Here is a 21958-nt window from a genome sequence, read left to right on the forward strand (position 1 = left end):
CCTGGTTTTGACTTGGTTTGCATCCTAAACTGCTACAGTCTTTTTGTCTTTGTCTTATCAGCTTCCGACCGTAGATGATTCTCTGGTTTGTCCCTGACCGTGAGTATGCTTATTCCTTTGGTACTGTGCTACAGTTTAGGATTTCACCCGGCTAGTTTGACTTCTCTGCTGCCACCTGTGGCAGCCTTGCTGCTGCATTGCAGGCCAACTCTGATTAGGTGCCGTCCATCCTGTTTCTACTCTACTGCCACCTTGTGGAGCCTACACCTACCTGCATTGCAGAAGCATGATAGGTCAGGTAGAGGTCAGATATTTAGGCACCAAATAGGGTAATGTAGTATTTCTCCAGTAATATCCTGTATATGCAATTGTTAATACCATACACTACTATCTCGTTCCATTTGTTATAGTGGTGCAGCTATGGACATATTTGGTCCCCTTGCACTAAGAAGATTCTTTGAATTAATTTGTGATTGTGTCTATAATTTTCACTATACAGACGATCTAAACTTTGGTGTGATTATGCTTACAATTTGTATATCCTATATACCAATACTAGGGAACACCAGGGATTCCAGAGACAGACACGAAGAAGCGGAGGCACCATTGTTATTAGGGTGCCAACATTGGCTGATAGGTAGCGACAGAAAATCAGGTGTCCTGATAGGGTGAGTTAGTAATATTTTGGTACAATATCAGTATCTGTTTAGTGCATTTTTTTTAAAGTATATTTGGTTTGATAGGGGTTGCACGTCTTAGCCATTGTTCTTGAAATCTCTCTCTAGATTATATTTCATTGATTTTCCTCATAGATTTGCATTAGATGAGGAAAATCCACAGGTAAAAAAAATGCCCATGTGTAATTAGCATGTTTCACCTCTGAAAATAAGAATATGCATGTTTGGTATCAACATAATCGTACTGTCCGGGAGAATCATATTACCAGGTCACTTTTACTGTGCAATCGAGATAAATGCAACACCCACCCTGCCAGAAAAATCCTATTTTGGCACCTTCAAAACTACAATTTATCACACAAAAAAATCCGTTGCATGGCTATGTCGGCAGAGAAATAAAAGTAATGCATAGATCCCAACCGTTCCGGATTCGGCGGGACAGTCCCGTATTTTTCCCGTACTGCAGGGAGATAAGCCACACGCCCCCCATGCACCCCATCCACGCCCTCCCAGACACCCACCACAGCCCCTCACAGCCAGTAGTGACGTCGCTAGGCTGTTCTCTTCTATGCGCACAGGACCTGTGATGAGGTCACAGAAGAGGAGAAGTCAGGGGTTACATGATCAGGAGCCTCGGTGTATGCAGGACTCTGCTGTGCTGGTTGTCAAGGTGCTGGATGAGGGTAAGTTTATGTGCGGGGTCAGGAGGGGTTTACAGGGTGGATGTAGCAAAGCCATGTGTGTACAAGGTGTACGGAGCAGAGCCGTGTGTGTACGAGGTGTACGGAGCAGCGTGTGTGCGAGGTGTATGGAGTGGAGCCGTGTGTGTGCGAGGTGTACAGAGCGGAGCCACGTGTGTGCGAGGTGTACGGAGCAGAGCCACGTGTGTGCAAGGTGTACGGAGCGGAGCCACATGTGTGCGAGGTGTACGGAGTGGAGCCACGTGTGTGCGAGTTGTACGGAGCAAAGCTGCGTGTGTATGAGGTGTACAAGGTGTACGGAGCGGAGCCATGTATGAGGTGTACGGAGCGGAACTGTGTGTGTATGAGGTGTTCGGAGCAAAGCCGCGTGTGTATGAGGTGTACGGAGTGGAGCCGCGTGTGTATGAGGTGTATGGAGCAAAGCCGCGTTTGTATGAGGTGTACGGAGCAAAGACGCATGTGTATGAGGTGTACGGAGCGGAGCCGCGTGTGTATGATGTGTACGGAGCAGAGCCGCGTGTGTACGAGGTGTACGTAAGGGAACCCTGTGTGTACAAAGTGTACGGAGCTGAGCCGTGTGTTGACGGAGCTGAGCAGAGCCGTGTATGTATGGGGTACGGAGTGGAGCTGCATGTGTATGGAGCGGAGCCGTGTGTGTATGGGGTGTACGGAGCGGAGCCGTGTGTGTACGGGGTGCAGCTGCATGTGTATGGAGCAGAGCTGCGTGTGTACGAGGTGTACGGAGCGGAACCACGTGTGTACGAGGTGTACGGAGCGGAACCGCGTGTGTACGAGGTGTATGGAGCAAAGCCGCAAGTGTACAAGGTTTACGGAGTGGAGCTATGTGTGTACAAGGTGTACAGAGCGTGGCCGCATGTGTACAAGGTGTACAGAGCGTGGCCGCATGTGTACAAGGTGTACGGAGCAGAGCCGAATGTGTACAAGGTTTACGGAGTGGAGCCATGTGTGTGCGCGAGGTGTACGGAGCGGAGCTGTGTGTGTACGAGGCATACAAAGCGGAACCGTGTATGAGGTGTGCGGAGCCATGCGTATACAAGATGTATGGTGGGGGGCATTCATACCTCCCAACAGTCCTGGATCCAGCAGGACAGTCCAGATTTTGAGTCTGCCCCACTGCCCCGGCCAGGAGGTTACTTTTGCCACGGACAGGAGCACACGGCGGAGCCCCGAGGAGCACTTTAAAATTCACACGTGACGTTCCACCGGAAATGACGTGCTGTAAGCTGACCGGAAATCAGGTAATTTCGAGAGGAGATTGTGACAGAACCATGGAGGCACTTCAGGGAATGCTTTAGATCCATCACCATGTCCTCCGACAGCTCGGACAGTGGAATCGCCTTGGACTCGGGGATGTTGGCCATATGAGCGGATCATGATATATCCTGCATCAGGAGGCTCAGGTGGGCACTACAATGGGAGCTGGGCTGCTATAGTATCTTTATAGAATCTGTATTTCTTTCTCTGTTTCTTTCTCTCTTCTGTCACGTCCGCCATGTCTGCCATGTCTGTTTGTCTCAAGAACTCCTGGAGCGATGTGCATGCGCATGTTTTGTCTGCTGTCCTGCATGTTCGCTAGAGCTGTGTGCAGACTCACCTCATGTCTGAGCTGCAGGATCCCTGCGTTTCTGCTCTGCCTTCTGTGATCTTCTCGTCATGTCTGGAGTCCTTGATCATGTGATGTTTCTTAAGATCCTGCACTGTCTGGTTCTGCAATCATCTCATCATGTCTAGAATCCCGGATCATGTGTTCTTCCTAGGATCCTGCACTGGTTGGTTCGGTGATCATCTCGTCATGTCTGAAACCCTGATCATGTGACGTTTCCTAAGATCCTGCACTGTCTGGTTCTGCTATCATCTCGTCATGTCTAGAATCCCGGAAGTTCTCCCCTGGTCCTGACCTGGAGGAGGAGGTGCTATGCCCTATATCAGGCCGCCTCTTCCTATGCTCAGGGCCTGATTATTGTGTTGCTTCCCTGCAAGGCTCTGGGTCTGTGGGGTTGTTCCCTCTATTCTGTGCCCTTGCACTTTGCTCTGTAGTGCGTCTCTGCACACGCTCCGTGCTCGTATTCCGCCTCTTGTCTTGTGCCATGTCTTGTGTTGTCTCTCATGCCATGTTTGTCTTTGCCTTGCTTTGCCTTGTAGTCCTTCTGCTGTTCTTTGTCTTAGTCTGTTTTGCTATGTCTCGCCTTAGCTATGCTTTGACTTGTAGTCCTCCCTGTGTTCTCTGCCTTGCTATTCCTTGCTTTGTGTTCCTCCCTATGGTCTCAGTCTTTGCTTCCTCTGCCTCGCTCTCTCCTATGGTGCTCTGTAGTGCTCCCTGGCACACGCACCATTTCTCCTCTCCTTAGTGCTCGTTTCTTTGTCTAGTCCCAAGGTCTTCCCTTGGCCCGGCTCTGGGCTTCTGCCTACGCTCCGCTGCTAGACTCTGTCCTCTCTCTGACCTGGCTCTGTTTCTGCCTGTATTCCTTGCCTTGTTCCCTGCCTTGTCCTTGCATTGAACCCCGGCGTGGGTTCCCCTTGGCCGTCTCCTGTGCCGTGGTAAGTGCCACGTGTTTGTGTACAGCCGTGTGTACTGGCCAGTGTGGCGTGCCCCCTGCGTGGCTCCTAGCACGCACCCTGCCTTGAACCCTGGCGTGGCTACTAGCACGCACCCTGCCCTGAACCTGGCGTGGCTGCTAGCACGAAGGTTCCTTTGCCCCCTCCTGTGCCTTAGTCGTGCCTCGTGCTGGCGTTACAGCCGTGTGCATTGGCCAGTGAGGTGTGCGTCCCTGCGTGGCTCCTAGCACGCAGCCCTTCCTTGTGCCCTGGCGTGGCTCCTAGCACGCACCCTGCTCTGAACCCTGGCGTGTCTCTACACGCACTCTGTCTTGTGCCTTGGCGTGTCTCTACACGCACTCTGTCTTGTGCCTTGGCGTGTCTCTACACGCACTCTGTCTTGTGCCTTGGCGTGTCTCTACACGCACTCTGTCTTGTGCCTTGGCGTGTCTCTACACGCACTCTGTCTTGTGCCTTGGCGTGTCTCTACACGCACTCTGTCTTGTGCCTTGGCGTGTCTCTACACGCACTCTGTCTTGTGCCTTGGCGTGTCTCTACACGCACTCTGTCTTGTGCCTTGGCGTGTCTCTACACGCACTCTGTCTTGTGCCTTGGCGTGTCTCTACACGCACTCTGTCTTGTGCCTTGGCGTGTCTCTACACGCACTCTGTCTTGTACCTTGGCGTGTCTCTACACGCACTCTGTCTTGTACCTTGAACCTTGGCGTGTCTCTACACGCACTCTGTCTTATACCTTGTACCTTGGCGTGTCTCTACACGCACTGTCTTATTCTATGCTTTGGCGTGGCTACACACGCACCCTGTCTCGTTTGCGAACCTTGGCGTGTCCCCTACACACGCACCTCGCCTTGAACCCTGGCGTGTCCCCTACACACGCACCTAGCCTTGGACCCTGGCGTGTCCCCTACACACGCACCTAGCCTTGGACCTTGGCGTGTTCCCTAAACACGCACCCTGCTTGGATATCTGTCGTGCCTCCTTGCCTGAACCCTGGTTTGCCTGCCGGATGCCCGGAACCTGCCGACCGTTGCCAGAGGTCCGGAACCAGATGACTACGGCCTGATGTCCGGAGCTGACGTCCGCAGCCTGATCCCTGGACCCTGTCGGTTTGCCAGCAGTCCGGAGTCCGATGCCATCTTGCCATTACCTGTGCCTAGGCGTGCCATCTGGCACGTACCATGTTATGGACCTTGGCGTGCCCACGCGCGCACCTTGCACGTTTTGCTTGTGTTCTCTGTATGTGATCTTGTGTTATTCTAATGAAGATACCTTGCACCTACGTCTAGTCTTGTCTTGCTTCCTGCTCGTCCTTGTCGTCAGACACTCGTCTAGTGTCCCCTGAGCCGGCCGTCTGGTCCAGCAGTCGTGGTGGCTCACCCCCTTGGTCTTGCCCCTGACACTCCCTGTATAGGGGGTGGAATCTCACAAGGTCAGCTCGCCCTCGGTGGGTGGGTGCCACGACCCAGAGGGTCCACTCAAAAAATGGGCTCAGCAGGAGCTGAGTCCGTCACATCTTCTTTCTTTCCCCTCTTTCTTTCTCTCTCTAATCTTTCTTTATCTGTTCTTTATTTCTCTCTGTTCTTCCTTTTTCTCTCTCTGCTCTTTCTATCCCCTCTTTCTCTCTCTGTTCTTTCTTTCTATCCCCTCTTTCTTTCTCTCTGTTCTTTCTTTCTCTCTGTTCTTTATTTCTTTCCCCTTTCTTTCTCTCTACTTTTCTGTTCTTTCTTTATTCTCTGTTCTTTTTTGTGTCCACTCTTTCTTTCTCTCTGTGTTCTTGTTCTTTCTTTCTCTCTAGCTCTGTTCTTTCTTTCCCCTTTCATTTTCTCTCTCTCTGTTATTTTTTTATGTCCACTCTTTCTTTCTCTCTGTTTTTTCTTCTTTCTTTCCCCTTCCTTTTTCTCTCTCTGTTCTTTTTTTCTTACCACTCTTCCTTTCTCTGTTCTTTCTTTCCCCTTTCTTTCTGTTTTTTTTCTGCCCACCTCTTTCTTTCTTTCTCTCTATTCTTTCTTTCTCTCTCTGTTCTTTCTTTCTGTTTTCTTTTTTTCTCTGTTTTCTTTCCCCTCTTTCTTTCTCTCTCCCTCTTTTCTTTCTTTCCCCTATTTCTTTTTTCTCTCTGTTATTTTTTTGTCCCCTTTCTTTCTTTCCCATGTTTCTCTCTCTATTCTTTCTTTCCCCTCTTTCTTTCTGTTCTATCTTTATCTCTCTAATCTTTCTCTGTTCTTCCTTTCTTTCTCTCTGTTCTATCTCTCTCTTTGTTCTTTCTTTCTCTCTGTTCTTTTTTCTGTCCCCTTTCTTTATCGCTGTTTCTTTCTTTCTTCTCTTTCTTTCTGTTCTATCTTTATCTCTCTAATCTTTCTCTGTTCTTCCTTTCTTTCTCTCTGTTCTATCTCTCTCTTTGTTCTTTCTTTCTCTCTGTTCTTTTTTCTGTCCCCTTTCTTTATCGCTGTTTCTTTCTTTCTTCTCTTTCTTTCTCTGTTCTCTCTTTCTTTCCCCTTTCTGTTCTTTCTTTCCCTCTGTTCTTTCTTTTTTCTCTCTCTCTGTTCCTCTGTACCAGTCAATGTGCCAACAGTACTAGCCACTGTGCTCATAATACCAGCCACTGTGCCCTCAGTACCAGTGTGAAAAGCAGTGCTAAATGGGTGTGACTAGTTGTGAAATGGGTGTGGTTGGGGCATGGCCTAAAATTTGCTACGACGCGTGCAGCCCTTGTCCCTCTTTCCCTTCTTCAAAAGTTGGGAGGCATGAGTAATGATAGAATGAAAGCGCAAAACCAACATTATGGAGATAAATCACCAGTTGGTACAAAGCCGCAATCAATGCCCGGTTACCGCAGCTCAGGGACAGCGCACCAGTTCTTTTCCTGAGATGATGTTTAGGCTGTGTGCACACGGTGCTGATTCTGCTGCGTTTCCGCAGTTGTTTTGCCCCTGCGGAAACGCAGCAGTTCCGCTGACCATGTACAGTACAATGAAACCCTATGGGGTTTCAAAAACGCTGTGCTCACGCTGCGGTTTTTTTTCCCGCGCGGTTTTGCTGCGGTTTACAACCCGCAGCATGTCAATTGTTTGGGCGGTTTCCGCAGCGGTTTCACACCTTTAACATAGTAGAGGTGTGAAACCGCAGGGCAAAACCGCAGACCAAACCGCAGGTCACTTTACCTGCGGTTCAGCGCAGAAAAACCTGCAGGTAATTCTGCACCGTGTGCACATAGCCTTAGTGGGTATGTAGGCCTAATACTTCTATGGTGTCAAAGTGACTGAAAGCAGCTTTCCACAGTACAGAATCCAGAAGCTTCTATCTCTGAGGTGTGGATAGCGGCAGCTTCCTTCTCCGCTCAGTACCTAGCGGCAGGCCAGCACACACATGCCCTACAAACAGCAGCAGTAAGGGGGCAGCACTGAGCAGGCGGCGCACGTCGCTTCACACAAGCGGCCAAACCTTGTGTAGACTCACAACTGATGACGTCACTTGGCGCCTGGTTCCCTCTCGCCACGTGACCTAGAGCCCCGCCCCCTTCCCGCGCATTGCCTTGTGGGAAACGGGGAGCTGAGCTGCGTGAGGAGGCGAGAACGAGGCAAGATGGACGCGGGCTTCTTCCGCGTGAGTAAAGGAGCTTAAAGGCGGGAAGGATTGTGTGGAGGGCCATATGTGGGGAGCCGTGTGGTGCTTTGTGTAGTGGGGATTGTACTCGTCAGTTTACTGGCAGTGGTGTCGTCTTGGGGAGCCGAGACGGGCCTGCGAGGCCTGGGCCTGTTATGGTGCGGGAAGAAGCTGCGCCGCGCCTCGTGTTATGGTCGGGGGCCCGGGAAACGGCTCCTAGGGCCGGGCTGCTGCTGTGAGAAAGGCGGCGGCCCCCTCACTGTGTGCACAGCTGTTACTGCCTGCTCGGACCCATGTGGGCACGTCCTGCAGACCACACTGCTGCCAGCTGGAGCACACCTGTGTGTGATGAGGAGTTCATGGACACGCATGATCAGCTGCTGTATTGTAGCGTTTCTCTGGTTGTGACCTGTACATAAGGCTCAGCCCACACTGTGCTCTGCTCTGCAGGAGTGTGCGCTGTCAGCATGGACGCTGAGGCATCATCCACTACAAGAGCCTTAGGTGTACTCTGTGAGGGATGTGAAGTCTGCTCTGCTTTTCTGTACTGTAAAACAAATGGCTGCAGGCCCGTAATAGCCATAGAGACTGGCAGTACACAATTTTTGCCTGGTGACAGTGGGTTTATTGGAACATTGCAGTATGTTGAAAAAGCTGCCCATGGAAACTTCAAGGAATAGTCTGATCGCCAAGATTCTATCCCAATATGTAGGAGGTATAATAATGTTAGCAAATACCTCCAATTAGAAATGTAGCGTTGGTATCCATGGTTACGACCACTAGCAACTGGCTGTCACTATATCAATGGTCGTAACCATGAATTCCTAAGGTCTTGCAAGACCTGTACAGGACGAAAGACATAGTAAATCAGAAAAAAACTCCTACTACATTTCTAACTGGAGGTATTTGGTAATATTAATATTATTATTACACACTACATATTGGGATAGGATCTTGGAGATGGGAATACCTCTTTACGTATACAATGGGCAGCTTTCTCAACATAGTGCAATGTTCCCATACTCTCTTAGTAGGCTCTCACCAAGCTCAGGACTAGAGATGAGCGAACATCATCAGCTTCCTCCTTATTTGGCAAGCTATAGCGCTTACCAAAGAAGCTGCATCGGGAAACCGGATACCTGGAGCGTTCCCGATCAGCGCCGCAGCTGCATGTGTCGCGGCTGTGTGACAGTCACTACACTCAGGCTCTTCATGCATGAGTTGTGACTGTCATGCTGCTGAGGCGCTGAACAGCTGATTATCGGAAGCACTCCAGGTATCCAAGTTCCCGAAGCAGCTTCTTCGGTAAGTGCTATAGCTTGCCGAAGAAGGAGGGAGCCAACGATGTTCGCTCATCTCTACTCAGGACACATCTATGTGCTGTATGGTTTTTCTTTTACCTTTTTTTTTTTTTTTTAAACCCCTTTACCCCCAAGGGTGGTTTGCACGTTCATGATATAACTTATTTGTGAAATAATGGAAATTTGGCGAAAATCTTGAAAATTTCGCAATTTTCCAATTTTTAATTCTTATGTCCTTAAATCACAGAGATATGGCACACAAAACTTAATAAATAACATTTACCACAAGTTTATTAACTCTTCAGGTGCTTCACAGGAATTTTTTGAATGTTTAAAAAAAAAAAAAAATGAACATTAACTTTTTTTCACAAGAAAATTACTTCAGGTCCAATTTTTTATTTTACCAAGGGTGACAGGAGAAATTGGACTGCAAAAGTTAGTGTGCAATTTGTCCTGATTAGACTGATATATCCACAACAACAAAGATGATCAAAAGGCACTTTTATCAATATATAGAAAAAGATTTTTATTGTTACAAAAACATTTAAAATCATTACATATCACCAATTGAAGGGATAAGGGGAAATAAACTTAAGGGGGTTTTACACATAGCGATATCGCTATAACGTCACCGATTTTGTGACGTTATAGCGATATCGCTATGTGTGATAATTACCTCCGATCAGCTCCCCCGCTGTCCATCGCTGAACGCGCGAGAATGTCCGGCTCCATTTCTCCTCAGCTTCGTTGTGTGACGACGAGCGACGCGTGGAGGCGGGCGGGAGGACGCCAGGATCGCTGTGTGTGAAAGGTGAGTATTGTGCGCTGCGTCGCTGCTGCATCGCTGTGAGGTCTGCCTGTGTGACAGCTCACTAGCTATCATTTAGCGATGCACCAGCGATCCTGACCGGGTCGGATCGCTGGTGCATCGCTAAATGTAAAAGGGCCTTTACACATGTATAGTGTGATTACACACAAGAAAATGACGCACTCATAGAGGATAGTACACACTGTGTGTCCATTAATTACATAACATCTCAAACATGGTCGCTTATTATCCAAAATAGACAATCCTCAGGTGGCAAAAAAAAATAATAATCATATTGCCATATCATATAAATAACTATCAAAATTGAAGAAGGCGGGTCCGAAACGCGCGGCGGGGCGGACACGCTATCCAAGCACTGGAGCATCTCCTGACCATCACCGCCGGTAACTACTATATAATGGGCTTTGGTCCTTATCAGTGGCCATTATGGCAGATCTAAAGGCGGTTTAATAGGTGGATAGTCAGGATATGTGGTCTTGCTTATGCATCATCCACCAGTATTTAGTATTATATATTGGGCAGTGTGTTGAGAGTTCATTTTCTGGTCTACCGGTTGTGAGTTCTCCTTCCAGGCTCCCTCTGGTGGTAACAGGAGGTAGTGAGGCTGATTTAATCAGTAGAGATTTGCCACCTGATAAGGAGGATGACGATTGGACCTCAGGAATCTGGTTGGATTTAAGACAGCCGACGCCCTATTCTGGTGCTGGTGATTCCTTCTGGCTTGTCAAGTCTTGGTTCTCAGCTCTGTTTCAGTCAGCTCAAACTACGTTTTCCTGCTAATGTTTACACTTGATTTTGTTGGTCTATTCAGTTTTTTGTGTGGTCAGCCAGCCCCGGCTGGGGCTGTGCTGAATTTCCACTCTTATCTGTATTTGCCAATTTGCTTTTTGTCCCTTATTAGATTGGCCTCTTTTTGCTCTGCCTCAGAATATTTCAGAGTGCTGATATATTTGGAGAAGTCTAGTGACTTCAGGGTTAATTTTGTTATCAGAAGTGTTGGACATTATTTTTGTTGGGTTTTTGGCAGATTGCAGACAGTGTCTTTCCTTTCCTATCCTTTCTAGTTTGGGCCCCATTGTTTGCTCAGCCTATTTTCCTGCCTATGTTTGTGTTTTCATCTTGTTTCACCGTCAATACAAGTGTGGGGGCTGTCTATTCCTTTGGGGTCTGCTCTGGGGCAGTTAGTTTTCCCCTTTTCTTGCTTTAGGCTTATTTAGTCCTCCGGCTATGACGAGGCATCTAGGTTCATCGTAGGTACGCTCCACGACTGCTGCTAGTTGTGTGGTTAGGATCAGGGATCTGCAATCTGCATAGTTACCAACCTCTCTGGTTTTCTGGGGCTTAGCTTGTTTAGGTTTTTCCTCCACGGTGACCCATTCATAACAGCAGTGTTTTTTGTTTATAGCGGCCATTATGGCAATTGTGTTGTTATAATATACAACCCCAGGAGTAAATTTTGATACAATTATTTATATGATATGGCAATATGATTATTTTTTTTTGCCACCTGAAGATTGTCTATTTTGGATAATTAGCAACCATGTTTGGGATTCTATGTAATTAATGGACACACAGTGTGTACTATCCTCTATGTGCTGGATGTTTGCGTCATTTTCTTGTGTATAATCACGCTATACATATGTGTATGTCTATTTCCCCTTGTCCCTTCAATTGGTGATATGTAATGATTTTAAATGTTTTTCTAACAATAAAAATCTTTTTCTATATATTGATAAAAGTGCCTTTTGATCATCTTTGTTGTTGTGGATATGTTATGTAGTTGATGATAGGCATCATAAATCCGTGTGGATACATGGCGAGTATATTTACAGGTAATAATTGATACCATGTGTCCCAGTCATACTTGGTGGATTTGTCTGAGTATGCTGATAACTGATATGTGGGGGGGAACCACTGTTTCGGCGCATGGCAGAGCTCAGAAGGGAAGGACTTTTTCAACGCAAAATTGGCTGGAATTCAGATCGGACGCCATGTCGTGTTTGGAAAGCCCCTGATGTGCCAAAACAGTGGAGACCCCCCTACAGATGTACAAATGACATCCTTTTGGAAACTAGAGCAACCCCCCCTCCCCCCCCCCCCCCCCCCCCCCAAGTACTTCACAGGAGTTTATAACGCCCAGGCGTGAAAATAAAAAAAATCATATCTTTTCCACAAACATGATCTTTTAGTCCTCAATTTTTTTATTTTCCCAAGGGTAAGAGGAGAAATTGGACCCTAAAAGTTGTTGTGCAATTAGTCCTGAGAGTAGGCTGATACCCCATATGTGGGGGCAAACCACTGTTTGGGCGTATGGCAGAGCTTGGAAGGGAAGGAGCACCGTTTGACTTTTTTCAATGCAGAATTGGCTAGGATTGAGATCAGACGCCATGTTGCATTTGGAGAGCACCTGATGTGCCCAAACAGTGGAAACCCCCCAATTCTAACTCCAACCCTAACCCCAACACACCCTCTAACCCTAATGGGAACATTGAAATAAATACATTTTTTTAATTTTATTGACTTTCCCTAACTAAGGGGTGATAACGGGGGGTTTGATTTACTATTTATGGCGGTTTTTATGTTTGGCAGCTGTCACACGCTAAAAGATGCTTTTTATTGTAAAAATAGTTTTTGCATCACCACATTTTGAGAGCTATAATTTTTCCATATTTTGACCCACCGAGTCATGAGGTCTTATTTTTTGTGGGACGAGTTGACGTTTTTATTGGTACCATTTTCGGGCACGTGACATTTTTTGATCGCTTTTTATTCCGATTTTTGGGACGCAGAATGAACAAAAACCAGCATTTCATGAATTTCTTTTGGGAGGTGCGTTTACACCGTTCCACGTGTGGTAAAATTGATAAAGGGGTTTTATTCTTTGGGTCATTATCATTGCAGCGATACCTCATTTATGTCTTTTTTTTTTTTTTTTATGTTTTGGCGCTTTTATGCAATGATAACAATTTTATATAAAAAAAATTATTTTTGCATCGCTTTATTCTGCGAGTTATAACTTTTTTTATTTTTTCGCTGATGACGCTGTGTGGCGGCTCATTTTTTTTGCGGGACAAGATGACGTTTTCAGCGGTAACATGGTTATTTATATCCGTCTTTTTGATCGCGCGGTATTGCACTTTTTGTTCGGCGGTATGATGATAAAGCATTGTTTTTTGCTTTGTTTTTTATTTTTTAAGGGGTTCTCTAAAGGGGTTAGCTAGTGGGACAGTTTTATAAGGCGGGTCGTTACGGACGTGGCGATACTAAGTACGTGTACTTTTATTTTTTTTTTCCAAAAAAAATGAATTTATTAGGGAATATTTATTTATTTTAATGTATTTACGGATTTTTTATAAGTTATATTTACATTTTTTTTTTTTCTTTTATTGTCCGGGGGGGCATCACTGTAATGTGTCAGATCACTGATCTGACAGTTTGGACAGCACTCTGTCAGATCAGCGATCTGACAGGCGCTACTCAGGCTTCCTCTGTGCCTGCTCTCTGCAGGCACTGAGGAAGCCGCTTCCCTGCAGGCCCCCTGACACGCTTAGACGAACTATTATTATTCCGTCCCCGGTCATATTGGCCCGGGTACCGTGGACGGGATAGTACGTCTCATGTCAGAAAGGGGTTAATAAAAACCTCTATTCTAGTCTAAGGCCACATTTACGTGTTCAGTATTTTAACTCTGTATTTAAACCAAGAGTGGAACAAAAGTATAGAAACACGTCACCACTAGTGTTGAGCGATACCATCCAATACCCTAAATTATCGGATCGGATGGTATCGGCCCGATACTTTTTTTGTATCGGGTATCGCCGATTCCGATACCGGAAGTCCCATTCAAGTCTATGGGACTTCCGGTATCGGAATAAAAAAGACCCTTTTCTGTCCTTGTACAGCCTCTCGGGGGTGTGTACGGACCTTCCGGGGGTCTATGCCGACTGCCTGGGGGTCTGTACCGGCCTGCGGGGGGTCTGTACCGGCCTGCGGGGGGTCTGTACCGGCCTGCCGGGGGTCTGTACCGGCCTGCCGGGGGTCTGTGCAGGCATCGTCCGATGGGACTACAAGTCCCATCGGGCGATGCCTACTACCATGACGGTGATTGACACATTAGCCAATGATGGGACAGTAGTAGTCCCATCATCCTGCTAATGTGTTGAATGTAAAAAAAAAAAACGCATGCTACATATATACCACATGCATGCAACATGCATACTACATACAGTGCCTACAAGTAGCATTCAACCCCCTGCAGATTTAGCAGGTTTACACTTTCGGAATTAACTTGGCATTGTGACATTTGGACTGTAGATCAGCCTGGAAGTGTGAAATGCACTGCAGCAAAAAAGAATGTTATTTCTTTGTTTAATTTTTTTTTAAATTGTGAAAAGTTTATTCAGAGGGTCATTTATTATTCAACCCCTCAAACCACCAGAATTCTGTTTGGTTCCCCTAAAGTATTAAGAAGTATTTCAGGCACAAAGAACAATGAGCTTCACATGTTTGGATTAATTATCTCTTTTTCCAGCCTTTTCTGACTATTTAAGACCCTCCCCAAACTTGTGAACAGCACTCATACATGGTCAACATGGGAAAGACAAAGGAGCATTCCAAGGCCATCAGAGACAAGATCGTGGAGGGTCACAAGGCTGGCAAGGGGTACAAAACCCTTTCCAAGGAGTTGGGCCTACCTGTCTCCACTGTTGGGAGCATCATCCGGAAGTGGAAGGCTTATGGAACTACTGTTAGCCTTCCACGGCCTGGACAGCCTTTGAAAGTTTCCTCCCGTGCCGAGGCCAGGCTTGTCCGAAGAGTCAAGGCTAACCCAAGGACAACAAGGAAGGAGCTCCGGGAAGATCTCATGGCAGTGGGGACATTGGTTTCAGTCAATACCATAAGTAACGTACTCCACCGCAATGGTCTTCGTTCCAGACGAGCCCGTAAGGTACCTTTACTTTCAAAGCGTCATGTCAAGGCTCGTCTACAGTTTGCTCATGATCACTTGGAGGACTCTGAGACAGACTGGTTCAAGGTTCTCTGGTCTGATGAGACCAAGATCGAGATCTTTGGTGCCAACCACACATGTGACGTTTGGAGACTGGATGGCACTGCATACGACCCCAAGAATACCATCCCTACAGTCAAGCATGGTGGTGGCAGCATCATGCTGTGGGGCTGTTTCTCAGCCAAGGGGCCTGGCCATCTGGTCCGCATCCATTTGGAAGATGGATAGCACGGCCTACCTGGAGATTTTGGCCAAGAACCTCCGCTCCTCCATCAAGGATCTTAAGATGGGTCGTCATTTCATCTTCCAACAAGACAACGACCCAAAGCACACAGCCAAGAAAACCAAGGCCTGGTTCAAGAGGCAAAAAATCAGTGTGTTGGAGTGGCCTAGTCAGTCTCCTGACCTTAACCCAATTGAAAACTTGTGGAAGGAGCTCAAGATTAAAGTCCACATGAGACACCCAAAGAACCTAGATAACTTGGAGAAGATCTGCATGGAGGAGTGGGCCAAGATAACTCCAGAGACCTGTGCCGGCCTGATCAGGTCTTATAAAAGACGATTATTAGCTGTAATTGCAAACAAGGGTTATTCCACAAAATATTAAACCTAGGGGTTGAATAATAATTGACCCACACTTGTATGTTTAAAATTTATTAAAATTTAACTGAGCAACATAACTTTTTGGTTTGTAAGATTTATGCATCTGTTAATAAATCCTGCTCTTGTGTGAAGTTTGAAGGCTCTAACTTATTTGCATCTTATCAAACCTGCTAAATCTGCAGGGGGTTGAATACTACTTGTAGGCACTGTATATACTACATGCATGCAACATACATACAACATATATACTACATGCATGCAACATGCATACTACATATATACCACATGCATGCAACATATATACCACATATATACTACATGCATGCAACATGCATACTACATATACCACATATATACCACATGCATGCAACATGCATACTACATATATACCACATATATACTACATATATACCACATATATACTACATGCATGCAACATACATACAACATATATACAACATGCATACTACATGCATGCAACATGCATATATACTACATGCAACATGCATACTACATATATACTACATGCATGCAACATACATACTACATATATACCACATGCATACTACATATATACTACATATATACCACATGCATGCAACATATATACTACATGCAACATATATACTATATGCATGCAACATACATATATACTACATGCAACATACTACATATATATTACATAAACAAAAAGCACAGAATGACAAATGTGCAAAAATACCTTGCAATAAGACATATAACAGTAGTCAGCAAGTGCTGATAAAAGGTAATAACAAACACAGGGTATTTAGTCTATACGTTTTTTTGCAAAAAAATGTATAACAAGCTGCCTCACCAACGTCAAGGTAACCCGTATTGAAGCAGTCCCTATCTAATGTATTTAATACCTGAACATATGAACTGTATCTAAATGAGCAGGATTAAGACAGGCGCTTTCTGGTATGGGCACGTGATGCAAGACAGCTCCTTATGTGCATGTCACACAAGAGAGGGGTGGGGTCTCTCAAATCATGCATAAGCACGAAAAAAACTGGATTAAAAACAAACATGTGACATGCACAATGTGAACAAGTCTGTTGGACCATGTTCACTCCACATATTACATGCACATATTACATGCATGCAACATACATAATACATACATACTACATATATACTACATGCATACTACATATATACCACATGCATGCAACATGCATACTACATATATACCACATGCATGCAACATGCATACTACATATATACTACATGCATGCAACATGCATACTACATATACTACATGCATGCAACATGCATGCTACATATATACTACATATACCACATATATACTACATGCATACTACATATATACCACATGCATGCAACATACATATATACTACATGAATACTACATATATACCACATATATACTACATGCATGCAACATGCATATATACTACATGCAACATGCATACTACATATATACTGCATGCAACATACATACTACATATATACCACATGCATACTACATATATACCACATGCATGCAACATTTATACAACATATATACTACATGCAACATATATACTATATGCATGCAACATACATATATACTACATGCAACATACTACATATATATTGCATGCAACATACATACATAATACATACATACTACATATATACTACATGCATACTACATATATACTACATGCATGCAACATGCATACTACATATATACTACATGCATGCAGCATACATACTACATACAGTGCCTACAAGTAGTATTCAACCCCCTGCAGATTTAGCAGGTTTACACATTCGGAATTAACTTGGCATTGTGACATTTGGACTGTAGATCAGCCTGGAAGTGTGAAATGCACTGCAGCAAAAAAGAATGTTATTTCTTTGTTTAATTTTTTTTTAAATTGTGAAAAGTTTATTCAGAGGGTCATTTATTATTCAACCCCTCAAACCACCAGAATTCTGTTTGGTTCCCTTAAAGTATTAAGAAGTATTTCAGGCACAAAGAACAATGAGCTTCACATGTTTGGATTAATTATCTCTTTTTCCAGCCTTTTCTGACTATTTAAGACCCTCCCCAAACTTGTGAACAGCACTCATACATGGTCAACATGGGAAAGACAAAGGAGCATTCCAAGGCCATCAGAGACAAGATCGTGGAGGGTCACAAGGCTGGCAAGGGGTACAAAACCCTTTCCAAGGAGTTGGGCCTACCTGTCTCCACTGTTGGGAGCATCATCCGGAAGTGGAAGGCTTATGGAACTACTGTTAGCCTTCCACGGCCTGGACAGCCTTTGAAAGTTTCCTCCCGTGCCGAGGCCAGGCTTGTCCGAAGAGTCAAGGCTAACCCAAGGACAACAAGGAAGGAGCTCCGGGAAGATCTCATGGCAGTGGGGACATTGGTTTCAGTCAATACCATAAGTAACGTACTCCACCGCAATGGTCTCCGTTCCAGACGAGCCCGTAAGGTACCTTTACTTTCAAAGCGTCATGTCAAGGCTCGTCTACAGTTTGCTCATGATCACTTGGAGGACTCTGAGACAGACTGGTTCAAGGTTCTCTGGTCTGATGAGACCAAGATCGAGATCTTTGGTGCCAACCACACATGTGACGTTTGGAGACTGGATGGCACTGCATACAACCCCAAGAATACCATCCCTACAGTCAAGCATGGTGGTGGCAGCATCATGCTGTGGGGCTGTTTCTCAGCCAAGGGGCCTGGCCATCTGGTCCGCATCCATGGGAAGATGGATAGCACGGCCTACCTGGAGATTTTGGCCAAGAACCTCCACTCCTCCATCAAGGATCTTAAGATGGGTCGTCATTTCATCTTCCAACAAGACAACGACCCAAAGCACACAGCCAGCAAAACCAAGGCCTGGTTCAAGAGGCAAAAAATCAAGGTGTTGGAGTGGCCTAGTCAGTCTCCTGACCTTAACCCAATTGAAAACTTGTGGAAGGAGCTCAAGATTAAAGTCCACATGAGACACCCAAAGAATCTAGATAGCTTGGAGAAGATCTGCATGGAGGAGTGGGCCAAGATAACTCCAGAGACCTGTGCCGGCCTGATCAGGTCTTATAAAAGACGATTATTAGCTGTAATTGCAAACAAGGGTTATTCCACAAAATATTAAACCTAGGGGTTGAATAATAATTGACCCACACTTGTATGTTTAAAATTTATTAAAATTTAACTGAGCAACATAACTTTTTGGTTTGTAAGATTTATGCATCTGTTAATAAATCCTGCTCCTGTGTGAAGTTTGAAGGCTCTAACTTATTTGCATCTTATCAAACCTGCTAAATCTGCAGGGGGTTGAATACTACTTGTAGGCACTGTATACTACATGCATGCAACATGCATGCTACATATATACTACATATACCACATATATACTACATGCATACTACATATATACCACATGCATGCAACATACAAATATACTACATGAATACTACATATATACCACATATATACTACATGCATGCAACATGCATATATACTACATGCAACATGCATACTACATATATACTACATGCATGCAACATACATACTACATATATACCACATGCATACTACATATATACTACATGCATGCAACATATATACAACATATATACTACATGCAACACATATACTATATGCATGCAACATACATATATACTACATGCAACATACTACATATATATTACATGCATGCAACATACATACATACTACATACACTCACTGGCCACTTTATTAGGTACACCATGCTAGTAAGGGGTTGGACCCCCTTTTGCCTTCAGAACTGCCTCAATTCTTCGTGGCAGAGATTCAACAAGGTGCTGGAAGCATTCCTCAGAGATTTTGGACCATATTGACATGATGGCATCACACAGTTGGCGCAGATTTGTCGGCTGCACATCCCTGATGCGAATCTCCCGTTCCACCACATCCCAAAGATGCTCTATTGGATTGAGATCTGGTGACTGAGGAGGCCATTTGAGTACAGTAAACTCATTGTCATGTTCAAGAAACCAATCTGAGATGATTCGAGCTTTATGACATGGCGCATTATCCTGCTGAAAGTAGCCATCAGATGTTGGGTACATTGTGGTCATAAAGGGATGGACATGGTCAGCAACAATACTCAGGTAGGCTGTGGCGTTGCAACGATGCTCAATTGGTACCAAGGGGCCCAAAGAGTGCCCAGAAAAAATTCCCCACACCATGACACCACCACCACCAGCCTGAACCGTTGATACAAGGCAGGATGGATCCATGCTTTCATGTTGTTTACGCCAAATTCTGACCCTACCATCCGAATGTCGCAGCAGAAATCGAGACTCATCAGACCAGGCAACGTTTTTCCAATCTTCTACTGTCCAATTTCGATGAGCTTATGCAAATTGTAGCCTCAGTTTCCTGTTCTTAGCTGAGAGGAGTGGTACCCAGTGTGGTCTTCTGCTGCTGTAGCCCATCTGCCTCAAAGTTCGACGCACTGTGCGTTCAGAGATGCTCTTCTGCCTACCTTGGTTGTAACGGGTGGCAATTTGAGTCACTGTTGCCTTTCTATCAGCTCGAACCAGTCTGCCCATTCTCCTCTGACCTCTGGCATCAACATGGCATTTCCGGCCACAGAACTGCCGCTCACTGGATTTTTTTTCTTTTTCGGACCATTCTCTGTAAACCCTAGAGATGGTTGTGCGTGAAAATCCCAGTAGATCAGCAGTTTCTGAAATTCTCAGACCAGCCCTTCTGGCACCAACAATCATGCCACGTTCAAAGGCACTCAAATCACCTTTCTTCCCCATACTGATGCTCGGTTTGAACTGCAGGAGATTGTCTTGACCATGTCTACATGCCTAAATGCACTGAGTTGCCGCCATGTGATTGGCTGATTAGAAATTAAGTCTTAACACACAGTTGGACAGGTGTACCTAATAAAGTGGCCAGTGAGTGTATATACTACATGCATACTACATATATACCACATGCATGCAACATGCATACTACATATATACTACATGCATGCAACATGCATACTACATATATACTACATGCATGCAGCATACATACTACATGCATGCAACATGCATGCTACATATATACTACATATATACTACATATACCACATATATACTACATGCATACTACATATATACCACATGCATGCAACATACATATATACTACATGAATACTACATATATACCACATATATACTACATGCATGCAACATACATATATACTACATATATACATGCATACTACATGTATGCAACATACTACATATATACCACATGCATGCAACATGCATACTACATGTATACTACATGCATGCAACATACATATATACTACATACAATACATTCATACAATACATACATATAGACATACAGTACATATAACATAGAGTACATACTCACCATCACTTGTCACTTTGTTCCTCGAAGCTATTGTCATCTGTGGAATAAATATTAAAATAACAAACCACCAATAAAAAGTCCCTAGTCTCACTTTATGGCATTGCTGTGAGAAATTTCCCACGCAGCTTTTGCCATAAAGTGAGACTAGGGACTTTTTTTTTACAGTGGCGGAGGAATACAGTGCGGAAGGATACCTACCTCCCGTCATTGGATTCCTGGAGCCCGTAGAGAACGGTAGCATCAGCTGATGCTGCTGTTCTCCACGCAAGATCGTCGTGGGACACTCGTGGACTTCTGCGGATCAGGGGTAAGTATATTGGTGGTTTGTTATTTTAATATTTATTCCACAGATGACAGTGGCTTCGGGGAACAAAGTGACAAGTGATGGTGAATATGTACTCTGTTATATGTACTGTATGTCAATATGTATTGTATGAATGTATTGTATGTAGTATGTGTTGCATGCATGTAGTATATATGTAGTATGTATGTTGCATGCATGTAGTATATATGTAGTATGCATGTTGCATGCATGTGGTATATATGTATTATGTATGTTGCATGTAGTATATATGTATGTTGCATGCATGTAGTATATATGTTGTATATATGTATGTTGCATGCATGTAGTATATATGTTGTATATATGTATGTTGCATGCATGTAGTATATATGTTGTATATATGTATGTTGCATGCATGTAGTATATATGTTGTATATATGTGTGTTGCATGCATGTAGTATATATGTTGTATATGTGTGTTGCATGCATGTAGTATATATGTGTGTTGCATGCATGTAGTATATATGTTGTATATATGTGTGTTGCATGCATGTAGTATATATGTTGTATATATGTATGTTGCATGCATGTAGTATATATGTTGTATATATGTATGTTGCATGCATGTGGTATATATGTTGTATATATGTATGTTGCATGCATGTGGTATATATGTATGTTGCATGCATGTGGTATATATGTTGTATATATGTATGTTGCATGCATGTGGTATATATGTTGTATATATGTATGTTGCATGCATGTGGTATATATGTTGTATATATGTATGTTGCATGCATGTGGTATATATGTTGTATATATGTATGTTGCATGCATGTGGTATATATGTTGTATATATGTATGTTGCATGCATGTGGTATATATGTAGTATGTATGTATGTTGCATGCATGTGGTATATATGTAGTATGTATGTATGTTGCATGCATGTGGTATATATGTAGTATATATGT

General features: G+C 44.5%; 1 protein-coding gene across 3 annotated transcripts in view; it reads left to right on the plus strand.

Moving 5' to 3' along the window:
- The first annotated feature begins 7398 nt into the window (after positions 1-7398).
- The window catches only part of SRRM1 (serine and arginine repetitive matrix 1), a 101602-nt gene continuing 87042 nt past the window's right edge, over positions 7399-21958 (plus strand). For all 3 annotated transcript variants that reach the window (XM_073572409.1, XM_073572418.1, XM_073572426.1), the window contains exon 1: positions 7399-7554. In XM_073572409.1, the coding sequence (XP_073428510.1) occupies positions 7534-7554 (21 nt within the window). In that variant the 5' untranslated portion in view covers positions 7399-7533. The remainder of the gene's footprint in view (positions 7555-21958) is intronic.

Source organism: Dendrobates tinctorius, unplaced genomic scaffold (genome assembly GCF_039654945.1).
Source record: "Dendrobates tinctorius isolate UK_male_01 unplaced genomic scaffold, ASM3965494v1 ptg000007l, whole genome shotgun sequence".
Lineage (NCBI taxonomy): Eukaryota > Metazoa > Chordata > Amphibia > Anura > Dendrobatidae > Dendrobates > Dendrobates tinctorius.